This window comes from Paralichthys olivaceus, chromosome 2, assembly GCF_024713975.1.
Source record: "Paralichthys olivaceus isolate ysfri-2021 chromosome 2, ASM2471397v2, whole genome shotgun sequence".
NCBI lineage: Eukaryota > Metazoa > Chordata > Actinopteri > Pleuronectiformes > Paralichthyidae > Paralichthys > Paralichthys olivaceus.
The window spans coordinates 2669547-2682803 of NC_091094.1; the positions used below are offsets into that span (position 1 = coordinate 2669547).

Consider the following 13257-nt stretch of genomic DNA (forward strand, 5'->3'; position numbering starts at 1 on the left):
CCCACAGTAAAGCTCTGGATCTCAGGCAGGTTCTGGGTTTCAACCTGTAAATTAAAATCTTATTTTGTGTATTTACAGTGATCTCAATCATCTCTCTGGAATCTGCTTCAGGGAAATCCATCTGAGCAATGGAGAACTTTTGAATACACACTTAAAACCCTCACGTTGAAACATGTTTATTAGATTCTTACGTGATTTCACCAGCAGTTAGGTTTGATAACAGCTCTGCTCATCGGAGCATTCGAATTTAAAGTGTGTAATAAATAATTGAACAGAACAATTAAACGCGTTTATGTAAATGGTGATGGGACAATAGTTTCAGTGTATAGTCAGAGTCTCATTATTATGACTATGACAATATTTTATCATGAGATAAACATTTCTTTTTTCAAGAGACTTGAGTTTAGCAAAATAAAAACACAATCTCAAAATGATTTAAAAATTAAAAGACGTGGATTAAACTGTCGGCTGTAACTTTTTTTCACAACCAACTCAATAAGACTCGATGAGTTATCCGACAAATTTGCCTCCAGACACGTTGCAGCACTTCACTGCAATCATCTCCCTCATTTAGGGACAAAGCCGACAAACTGCTCGTTTGAGTTTTAACGCCAATCAGCTTCAATTGGACGGAAACACAATATTTCTATTTATTTTCTGCACCGTCAAAATCCTGGCTGTTATGTGAGAATGTGCACTGTTGACTGCCATTGAGAGCCCCCCCCCCCCCCCCCCAGGTATATGTATGTTCGTGGCTTTGAGAAGGAGGGACAGAGAATAACAGGGGCTGAGATAGAGAGAGAGAGGGAGGGAGAGGGAGAGAGAGACGTCTGTGCTTGTCCCCTCGAGGGATCGAGGCGTCCCACTCGGTTCTTTATCAGGTTCTTGGAGCTTTGATGCTGCTCCTGCTGCTTCCTCTCATCCCTGCTGCTAAACCCTCTGATAGAGCCGGGGATAGACGGTGGCAGCTTCCATGTTCTGCGATTGTGACCGGATCTTCAAGGAGAAATTATCTCCAACCTTTGATGCTCCTGCTCTTTGATGCTCTCACACAGAGGGACACGATGAACGCGGAGGAGCTCACTGAGTCTTTCGCCTGCAGGACTTTTTTGTCAGCTGTTGTTTGGGTCACTTTAACCGAGAGGCCAATCTGTCGCCGCTTCTGCGGATACACACGGTGTCAGCTGAAACACAGCAAATGGGCAATGGGCTGTGTTCGCATCCCAGAGTATGAAACATTACATCCCTGCTGCAGCAGCCGGCTTTTCATGAATAAATCAGATTCCACAGAAGCTGAAATCACAGGCATTGAATGATGTATAGGTTTAGAATTAGAGGCTTCGATGGTAATGAAGCAGACAGGAAACAGGGATGTGATGCCTCCGTGTAAACCCTGTGCTTTCATTCATCTTCCCCTATATATCATGGTCCACATTTCCACTAGTGTTTAAAGAATTCTTACAGTTTCCTGAATCGCAGACCAAGGAGGACGATGAATCACTCGCAGCAGCAGAGGTGAAGATCTGTTTCACATCGTGAGCTCTTAGTTCAGGCAGGAAAATAAAAAGAGCACCTCCCTGCAGGGATCAATGAACTAATGTATTATTATTACACCCAGGTGCTAAACCGCCGTCAGCCAGGCTCAGCAGGAAGAAAAGAACTATTCTGAAATATCATCACTCATCCTGTATTTACACTCGAGTCATAATACAACTATTTAAAAAAAATTGCAGGCTAAAAATGACAAGTTACCTAGCAACTGTAAAGAAGGGCCACTGATTTGAAAGGAGGAGAACGAGGAGAAGATTAATGTGGAGTGACACAAGACACTCGAGGGGATTTTCATTTAATATGTGAACTTTTTTATAACCATGAAAACGAGGCCGCCACTTGTCTTACAGTTCACGTCACGAAGCGAGAAGTGTGGGAAATGACGGGGTTGACGTCATCAGGAAGCGTCCGTGAATCAAACTGAGGGCAGATGGTCAAGGTTTGTAAATATCAGTCAATCACATTGGGCTTTGTATGGCTTATTAATTAACAGTTTGTCTTAAATGGGTTAACAGGGTGCGCCATCCTCTCCCCTTAACCCCCGAACAGTGAGGAACGATCGGGAAAAGGACACTGTGGGATGTGCGAACAGTTGGTCACATTATGTTTGTATACAAATAAAATTGAATTGAACGTGTCATGACAAGTGCTGGAAGCAGCAGGTTTAAGGTTTGTCCCTCCTCCAGACGAGGAGGTGTGTGTCCGCTCTGACACTGCCGCAGGGACGAACGTCACACAGAATCTATTTTTCGGTCCCGGAGCTTCGGTCTGTTGGATCATTGACCTGGAGACACCGTCGACCTCTCAGTATTCACCACTACACTGTTTCTATCCCGTCACGCTCACAGACCAGGCCTCGGCTCCGAGGGCGGGATCGTTTGCACAGAGGCGACCAAGGAAGTGTCACCAGCCCAATAAAACACCTCTTTGACTCGCTATTCTGTTTCCAGACGGATCCCGAGACCCTCACCTGCTCACAGATGCGAACCTCGAGTCGAGCTCAAGCACCATTCGTGAAGTATAAGGTCTTTAAATTACCGTTACCTTTAAAAGATCTCTAAAGATTTAGAAGTAGGAGGGTAACGACGGCAGTGTTGCACTAGTATTGAGCATTTAAATGAGTTTTTTTCTCTGGTGTGATCGCTGCTTGGAAACCTCCACCCACAGAACGCAATGATTAATGAAATAAACAACACAACTCTTCCTCCAGTAAAGAAGTGTCTCAAGAAAATGAACACAACTGAAAAGATCATCGTGTGCAACTGAGAAATATAAGACAGATGGATCCTCAGTTCATATTTGATTTCACACTGTGCGGCATCATTTGGGCTTGATTGTGTCTTTCAAACATCAAAAATCTTCACAATTACTGAATCATGAGGTGACGATAATAAAAAAAAAATCATGATTCACTACTTTTTCTTTCGGTTTTTGAAGCAAACAGTTTCTGGAGATCAATAAACCTAAACTGCCACATCAGGTGAATAACGCAGATAAATGCGACTCTGCGGCGTTAGATAAAGCACATATTTCCATTTCATTATATTTATATAACCTAAATCCTTCTGTCATCACAGAGGAGAGAGAGAGCTGTGATGAATAAAAAGCACAGCAGCACTTATTTAGCTGCATGGCAGAGATTTTATAGTGACAAGCTGCAGATCTCTGAACTGTGTAAACCTCTAATCTAACGCACGCAGCAACACCTCTGCTCAATTGATTCCCTGCTACGAAGTGAGGAATCCTGCACACACACACGGATTCCATTCAAACCCCGAGCCGCGTTTTAAAAATTGATCTCAACCAGGAAAAGTTTGCTGAGCAAACAAATGTCGTTGTCAGCAGCGGTCTCCTTCCTGTTCACCCACGCTGTCCCCCGTGAGGCCAACGAGAGGTGCATCATACAAATGTGGCGACAAACAGGTTGAAAAATATTTTTTTTAACAACACAACTCTTAAACGTGTGTAAAGGAAATATAACGCTGTTGACTGACAAGGTTTAAAAGATTAAAAGATCATTTAAGACCACGTGTCAACAACATTTATAACATTGATTTTGTCTTTTCCGACATTTTAAACCCAAAAAGTGACACATCTCATATTTAAACAGTAATAAAAGTTACACACGTCAAGTACGCACGTACAATAGTATCACTGGGATCAATAAAGGCTGAGATATTCCATTAAATAAACACAAAGTGTGGTTAAGACAAGCCAACGCACAACAACAGATTTAGCTTCCTATTCTAACAGAAACAAATTAAATGTATTTGTCAATTGTCAAGATGTTTAAAACAACCAGGCTTGTTTTCCGGTTAACTGCCCTTCTGCAAAGATGTGTTTATTCTTTATCGTCTACCGCTGAAGTGGTGTGACATTATTATCCTGCTGAGAAAAGTCAAAACCAGAGTCATCTAATCTCCTACTGCTTTGCTTTAAACAACATTTTTCTTTTTCTGACACGAGATGAGAAGACGATTCAACTTTCAGGTCTGTGAGCTGAACATGGGGCTAATGCCAGCAGCAGGCTAACATAGCTTAGCACAAAGACTGGAAGCAGAGGGTAACTGTTAGCCTCACTCTGACCAAAGTTTACAAAATGAACCTGACCAGTTCTCTCTGGTTGAATAACTGAAAAGCATCTTTGGAGCTGTTTTTCTTTTTTTCCTTTTCTAACATATATTTCATTGTTCTTTCGTTAATTCAGGAGACAGTTGTCGGTTTTTGAGATTTGAGGAATTCATCTTGTAGATGTGCTGTGAGCTGCTTCAAGGAAACTTCAGTGAACAGTGATATTTATTCTGCTGCAGCTTCCAGCAAAGTCCTCTGTTACACACACTCTCTGTCCTCAGAGACTAAACATCATTCATCTACTGTACACACACACACACACACACACACACACACACACACACACACAGACTGTCAGCAGTGTTAAATGACACATTTCTCTCTCTCTGGACTCAATGCAGCCAAACGCCAAAACACAAAAATACACACATTACGCTCTGACCATATGGATACACACACACAAACACACACACACACTTGTGTCACCTGCCCACCCGTCTGGGAACAGACGCAACACAAACACGGCAAATACCCTGAACAGTAAACAGGGGCCTCGTTTATAATAGAAGTGAGAGAGAGGGAGAGAAAGAGATTTGGAGATCAATCTTCAACACACACGCACAAGTACACACAAAAAAAACTGGCCTCAAGCTCCACTGGCAAACAACCATGCATCTCACTTTCAGTTTCACACACACACACAAACACACACTCACACACACACTCAACTATGTCATATAAGAAACCTGACACACTGATAACCCACATACAGACGCCTTCTGCTATGGTAATGAGACGCAGATACAATGTGTTCTGCACCACAAACAGTGTGTGTAGTAGATGCACACAGTGTAGGAGGCTGCGGCTCAGGAGGAAGATCAGGTTGTTTACTAATCAGAGTGTCGGTGGTTCAAATCCCCAGTGATCTGTCGTTCTGCTATTAACCGTGGAATTGCCCAACTTTCCTAGAAAACTTTTAAACACAACACTGAAAAAAACCCCCAGAGGATCTGGTCACATGTGGACCAGTGGGATCGTCCAGTAGAAACATGTCCATCAAAAACTATCGCTGACGACTGACAGGATTAAAACCACCGAGGAAGAAACATGAGACAAGAGAGAGTGAAGTGAGTAACAGAGACGATAAACTCCACAGAGAACGTGAGGAGCAAGAAAACTTCCTCAAAATCAGCTGAAACAAAAGATTAACGTCTGCTTTTATTTCTACAAGCTACAAAAAGTTCCTGGTTCAAAAGTTTGACTTAATTAAATATTAAACAAATATGAGCTGTGAGAATTGTTCATCTGCTGTGAAGTTGCTTTTTATCCATTTTTCATAAGGAAACATGTTGATGTGATAGATCTTGTTTATTTGTTGGTAACTTATCAAGTGTTTTGAAACTTGATACTTACAGAAAACTAAAATGTCCGTCATCACTGCGGCTGCACGCTGTTGAAGTAACTTGATTTTTTTCAAGGAGAAGAAAGACTACAGCTTTTTTGCAAATTACTTTGCATCATTTGCCTTTCGGCTGAATAATCAGGTTCTCTGGTGATAGACTATCAACTCACGCTGCGGCTTTATTTCACTAGATTGAGCAAATTTGTTGAATAAAACAAGAGTCATGAGTTTAATATTCTCCAGTCATGAAAGTTTATGAACCGGAACCTCCATTCGGTTGCTGAGCTCCCTAAGATAACACAAACATACACACAAACACACACGCCAGTTTGCACAGCTCTCCTCAGAAATGACGTTATTCCTCATTAGGACTGTGCTTTGGTCCCCAGGAGGTCAACTGGTCCTGAGTTTGGTGTTTAAACTGGAAAAACTTCTTCAAGCTGGGGTTGGAAATCTTAGAAAAGTTAGCAAGAGCAGGCTACACTTTAAAAATATGCAACCGATGCATCCCACCGTCTCTCATTGGTTCTCTCAGGAAATCGACATCCCCCAGAACACGTGAACTGACTGACAACTGCTGGAAGCCAACTTTTCTCGCTAACGTCTGGATGTCGTCTCTGCTTCAGCGATGTTTGTGATTCAACCCACCTTTAAAAGGAGCAAGTACACACAGACTACACAATGAGCCTCAGTCAGAGGGGCACGATAAGATCTTGTTTGAATTCTCATGAAGTTATAAAATAAAAGGAAAAGCAGCATTAAGCATGAAACTCTGATAAACCAAAGGTAATTTTGTGAACAAACAGAGACCACGATGTCAATGAGCTCAAGGTAGAAACTAAATTATCTGTGAAAATATAAAGTGATATCAGGAAGGTGTTATTCACCTGATGATCTAATTGTTTCCTCAGGCAGAATCAAACCTGCATCAAAAGAAACTTCACGGAGAAAAAACTCAGTGAATAGAAATCAAACAAGCTGCTCCTCGTCCATTCAAACACTCCCAAACCAGACCTCCTGCAAAAATCCACTGAATGAGACGTCTTCTAAAGAAACGCACATGGAGATCACAAAATCACCTGTTGATTTGAAATCAGCAGGAAGAAGAGTTTGTTTTGAATATCACAGCCGAGCAGCTTTATTTACTGACGTCACGACATTTAATTTAAATCACTGAGAGGATGAAAAAAAAATCTTATTTCAGCCTCAACTGAAAACTCATTCAGAATCTGAGCAGCTTCACAAGGACAAAGACTCAGTGTGAGAAAGAACGAGACGAGAGAGTGGAAAAGATGAGGATGAAAGAGGAGGAGAAGAAGATGAAGAAGAGGAGGAGGACAGAGAAGAACAGTAGAAGAACACACACACACACACACACACGTACACATTTCCTTTAGATATACACACACACAAATGCATTGAAGATTACACACATCAAAGAAACAATCACACAAACATTACAACCACTACACACACACACACACACACACACACACACACACACACACACACACACACTGTACCCTTGATTCGGCGTCTGATGACCCCTAAGCGGCACTTAAGCGAAACAGAGAACATCCTTTCTGTCTTTTCTTCTTTCTTCTTCCTGTTCTTTCTCTCCCTACTTCTTCTTCTTCTTCCTCCTCAGTCGGACATAGTGTGAGCCGAGCGAAGGATGGATGGAGAGAGAGACACACACAGAGAGAGAGAGAGAGATAGAGGGAGGGAGGGAGAGAGAGAGAGAGAGAGAGAGAGAGAGAGAGAGAGAGTGGTTGGTGCTGGAGCGTTGGCCGGTCACATGGCAGAGAGAGAGAGAGAGAGAGCAGTGAGAGGTGATTACACATCCACCCCTCTCTCTCTCTCTCGCTCTCTCTTGCTGTGTCTTTCACCTCTGTCTCTCACTCTTGTTCACACTCTCTCTCTCTTTCTGTGTGGGAAGTGGTGTGAAATTAAGCTCCCTCCGTCTCTCTCTCTCTCTCTCCCCCTCTCTTACTCACTCTCATATCCTTCCTCTGTGCTGCCGTTTTCAGTCCTGATGTTTTTTTCCTTTTATTTTTCTTCCTCTCTTTATCTTTCATTATATCCGGTCTTTCTTTCTTACCCTCCTGATTCATGGTTATGTTTTTTTTATATTCTCTTTTTCTCTCAGGTTTTATTTTCTATGAGTTTCATAAGCTTCTCTCACTTCACCATTGACTCTCTTCTCCTCTCTATCTGTGTCCATTCACACTGAAAGAGAGTTTATCTTCTACCGTGTAAAGTTTCCAGTGACCTTTGTGCAGACATTCATGCTCCACAGAGGATGAATCCTAATGACTAGAAAGATTACTCGTCTCAAACCTGCAGCCAGACAGACCACTCACATCCAATCAACCAGTTTAATGCACATTTTTTATATTTTCCCTGACTCAGATCAAACAAACAAACAAACAGGGGTTAAAACATAACCACCTGCAAAACTTCTAACTAACCAGAGAAAAACTGCAAAATCCACCGCATGGATTAGTCATAAAATCCATCTGGGACGTATGCGGGTCCCAGAGGACGAACTGCACTATCTTCTGTGTTTTAATTTTAATGCGAGCCTCTCAGAGACATGACTGCAGACTTTTTATGCTTTGTCTCCATTTGCATACTTCCTATACTCCATTTGCTGAGTGCATGAGTACCTGCTTACTGACAAGTATGGCACCAGAGCACGATTAGTCCCTGGGTGGTGCGCTGTAAACCGTCAGAGAGTTGAGTGGGACACTATGGACACTATGAACCCTCAATGGACCCAAAGAGACACGAAGGAGGCACAAATGTGTTTTGCGAAATCGGGGAACATAGCAGCAGATGGAGAAGAACACTGACGCTGACTGACTCGGACATTTGATATCTCGCATGCATCCCCTCCAGATCATTTCTGTTCAGTGCATGTTTGAAAGCAGCTCCAGCAGCTGGCGGGAATTCAGACAGGTGACGATTCCTCCTCTTTTCCCGCCTCCAATAAGACAAAAATAAAAAGCCCTTTCCTCTTTGCTCCTGTAATCTATTTTACTCCCCTACGGGTAAAAATAAGAGACTTATCTCGACCTCGCTCTCTGGCTCGTTCCTCAAGCTCTCTCATCCCTCTCTCCCTCTCTGTCTCCTCTTTGCCATCTCTGTTGTTGTCTCTCATCCCCAACAATAATCTCCTCACTTGCTCTTTTCTCTCTTATTTCAAACTCTCTCGCTCCAAATCATCTTCTGCAGGGCTCCAAGTTCACACAGCTCACATCCCCCCTCTATCTCGGTGTCAGGGTAACAGCGTTGAGGTGGTGGGGTAAGCTTTAACCAAATGATAGAGGGATCAAAGCAGCAGAGGCCTGGGCTCAGCCGCGGAGAGGAAGAATGGAAAGATGAGGGGGTGAAGGAGACAGACGAGGAGGTGGAGGAGAAGAAGAAAGAGCGAAATGGAGAGTTGAGGAAAGAGAGGAAGAAGAGGTGAAGGAGAACATAGAGCAGAGGAGGAGGCTGGAAGTCGAAAAAGCACATTTTGGAACAAAAGATAGAGGAAGAAGGCGAAGGGATAAAAGAGCGATTCGGTCGTGGTGTGTCACAGAAGAGAGGAGGGAAACAGGAGAGGCTGAGGAGGAGGAGGAGGAGGAGGAGAGAGGAGGAAGAGGGAACGCATGAAGGGAAACGTCACCGATAATGAGACGCACGAAACTACTCATGCTTATTTTTATTATGTTTTACAAATAACATCAGAATATGAGAAAGTCGATAAAACAACACTCCTCACAGCTTCAACAGTCTCGTGAGGAGGCAGCAGCGTCTGAAGGAGTCAGAGTGTATTCTGAATGAACCTACACCCACATAGCAACGCTCTATTTTAGGTACACTACGTCTATTTCACAGCTTGTTTTGTATATTTACAGTCGTTAGCGTATGTAACCCTCAAATGTACTTATAAAACAAACTCGGCTATTACACAGTATTTATTGTCACAAAAGGGACTTAAGGGGTCGACTTGATGGTTTAAAAACAGGTAGTCACGCAAAATATAAATATATTATACGTAGAGATAAAATCTGTGACAGAACTTTAATCAGGTGCTTTTCAAAAATCAGCATTAAATGTCACAATAATAATTCCATCTATCCATCCTGTCCTTTAGAGAGTTGTGGGGGTGCATTAGCCAATCCCAGCCGACGTTGGATTTAGAGGCAGGGTACACGTCTGCGTTGCGTTGTGTATGTTGTGTCTCTTTCACTGAACACGCAGATATTTAAGTAAAGACAACAGAGCAGGACAGAGGATCCTGAGCTGGAGGAGACGGAAGCTTCCTGCACGACCTCGAGGGACACACAACTTTTTCTTTGACATCTCAATCCATCATCAGCAGAGCAACTGATCAATATTCATGATCCACACTCACTCTCACTGCGGGGCATCCTCCTCCACTTCATTTCACACACATGTTGTGCATGAGCTTTGTCATACACACACACACACATGCATATGCATGTATGCACACATGCATGCGTGTATAAAATAATCAAAAGGGGAGAAAGAGCTGAAATCCAGTTCTGTCTTTTCTTCAAACACAAAGGCATTACATTGTAAACACCCTTTGTTTTTGGCTCTTTTACTTGTTATCCATCTCACACACACACACACACACACACACACACACACACACACACACACACACACACACACACACACACACACACACACACACACACACACACACACACAGTGCATCAGCTGCACACACATCCTTAGAGAATTGTCAGCAAAGAGAACATCAACACACTCAAACAAACACACAGAGAAAATAAGTCTGCCCACACACACACACACACTATCTCTCTCTCTCTCACGCATGCACACACACAAAACACACACACACACACACACACACACACACACACACACACACACACACACATATTGGCTGATGGGGATAGGGAGTTCAAATGAGACAGAGATGAAAGAAATTAAGTTATTAACTAAAAAAAGAATAAAGTGGTTGGAGAAGATGAATGTGAAAAAACATTTTTTTGCAGTATAGTTTATTTAATTAAAAAGAATAAAACTCCTCGGTACAATTGTGGCCCTCAACCTCCGAAAAGAAACGAAACAAAATGAAATATTATCAAGCTTCTGTTCAATAACAGGATTAATTAAACATGTGATAATATTATCACTCCTGTGTTGGTTGTAAGAGAATCTGTAGATATGCTGTGAACAGAGAGGGCAGCAGAAGGTGTAAGAAATATAAAAAAATCGCACACACACAATGTTTCTTTGCACCTACATCATGTTCTGGTTCTCATTAGTGTCTATTGTGTGTGTGTTTGTTCAACAGAGTTATTAATCACTGCGCTGCTGCGGCGCTGGTTCACTTTATCACCCTTCAACACACGGTGCAGATGTGCAGAGCAGGAAACCGCTGCAACGACGGCTTGTTCACTTAATTGGTCCACGCCGGGCCGTGCATGGGGAACAGATCCAGAGATGTGCTGCAGCGAGCTAACGTGACCTGGAGTCACAAGCTTGAGTCTATTCACAGTGAAGCACACGGGCAGAAGAATAACACGTACGAAGTTTGAGAATTTTAAAGCAACACTATGTCATCGTTATCGAGTCCAAGCTTCAGCTTTGATGATACACAAACTTATAATATGCAGTATGATATAGTATGTCTGTTACTGCCACAGTGTCCCCTGGAGGCCTGGAACTGCACTATGCAACTCCGGTGTACCGTGCTGGAACATTGCGACCTGCTTTACATCGACCGTTCCACACCAGCAACCAGCGCTGGAGCTACAACAACTATAAGAGACAACTATAGATTCGCAGTGCGGACGTCATGGCCGAGTCACCGACGAAACCGAAGAGGACGTCGTTGAAAGGAAATGAAGACGAGCAAAAGAGAAAGTGACAACAAATAAAACTAACCATCATATTTGTGTAAAATCTCTGCCTTGTTTAAACATATGTACAGCTGTGTGCATGGGGCAACGTTATGCGTACCACCTGTAGGGGGCGCCCAAGAGAGTGACTCTTACGCTGTGTTCCTGAAAATGGATAGTACCGAAAAATGTCTGTTAACGGAACTAGCGATGCTACCACGCATCCCGCAGCTACCCTTGGACGAGGTTTGGGGTTAAATTTGATTGTCGGGGGCTTGCGGACACTTGGACGACACCACAGGAGCAGCTTGGAGGCATTTAATGTTTCTTCTCTCTTGTTTTTTAGCGTTTGAAGAAGCGGCCACCATTTATTTTGGCTTGAGCGCTGTTTACGCCCGAAACTCCTGAAGTGTTTTGTGGACTCACACACTTCAGCCACCCCTCCATCGTAGCGGTGAGTGGATCATTTCATTTTGGGTGAACTATCCCTTTAACGCCTCTCTTCATTCCAGACTTTGCTTCGACAGCAAACATCTTGTCGGACTGTGAAACATAAACAACCACTCTTCTTAAAAATACAGAGAAGCCTCAAGTAACTTTCAACCCAAAACTTCTTGAGTGAATTTCAGTGCAGGGCATATAATCAAAAACTTTTGAGAATGACTGAGCAGTTTGTTTGTGCACATGAGCCGAGCAGGAACCAACGGTCCAAAGTTTGTTTAATAAATCATCTCAGTCCACAGAGTACAGCAAGAAGCCAATATGGCTGCTCAGTACAAGTCATATTTCAGTGGAGTGTGGAAACACAGAAGTCTGCAGGGGCTCACAGATTACCATCAGCCCGGGGAAATTCAATCTGCTTCACCTACAATCTCACGTCTGGTCAAATGTTGCAGCCACTTTAGAAATGACTCATCCACAGTTCAACGATGTCTCATCTGTCCAAACAGGACACTGCGCTCGTTCCTCAGACGAGAACAATGACCCACGGAGAGAGAGAGAAATCTGGAGTCCACGGCAACACAACTCATTTCCACAGGTTGACAAAATGCTGCCGACTCTGGCAGTTTAATTAACAGGTACACTGGCAGGTAACCAGCTTCCTGTTCTAAAAGTAGAGTCGTAGTTGACTCATAAATGTTCTTTCTCTGGATTTGCAGAAAAACAGAAACTGGAGGTATTTAGAAATCTCTTCATGCAGAGAAATCACAAAAGCATACGTGAAACTGTGACTTAAAGAAAAGATTTCAACATGAAAAGGTTTGACTGATGTTGCCACAGAGCACCAAGCACCGGAGGCAGAAATATATTTTAAAAAGGGAGGAACCTCAAGGTGAACAAAAAGGAAAGATTTATTATATCTAGCAAGAGATGCTCAAAGAACAAATCATCAAAGTCAAATGTGTAAGTGTTAAAGTTCAGGATCGAAGGTTTAGTTTACTGATCATCGTGAAGTAATTCGGTTCTAAATAAAGTCTGTCCTGTTGGACTGTGAATACAAAGATGTAGCGAGGAAGGATGGAAGGAAGGAAGGAAAGAGGGAAGGAAAGGTCAGGAGGAACCGTTGTTTGGGGTCGTGAGGCTTCAGATAAAGAGAACTCTCCATTCTGTGCAAAACTTTCGGATAAAACTTTTGCTTCCTGTAGCGAAGCAAATCCACAGTGTAGCAAAAGTTTGTTGAACTTTTGACCGCTGACATCACAGACTCGCCATTTGCACGTCGGCCCTCTGCCCGCCACAACCCGTCTCTCTCACCGCCTCCTCACCAGCATCTTCCGCTGTTCTTCACTTTGAATTTTCTCACAACCCAAACACCGATCGTCCAACAACCACAGCCTCGAACGG

General features: G+C 43.0%; 1 protein-coding gene across 7 annotated transcripts in view; it reads right to left on the reverse strand.

Annotated features, from left to right (window-relative positions):
* The window catches only part of LOC109644230 (glutamate receptor-interacting protein 2-like), a 175875-nt gene that overhangs the window by 86240 nt on the left and 76378 nt on the right, over nt 1–13257 (reverse strand). For 2 of the 7 annotated variants that reach the window (XM_069516241.1, XM_069516225.1), the window contains exon 1: nt 7048–7221. The exons of the other annotated variants lie outside the window; for them this stretch is intronic. In XM_069516241.1, the coding sequence (XP_069372342.1) occupies nt 7048–7102 (55 nt within the window). In that variant the 5' untranslated portion in view covers nt 7103–7221. Of the gene's footprint in view, nt 1–7047; nt 7222–13257 lie in introns of those variants that run through there. 7 annotated transcript variants of the gene reach the window in all.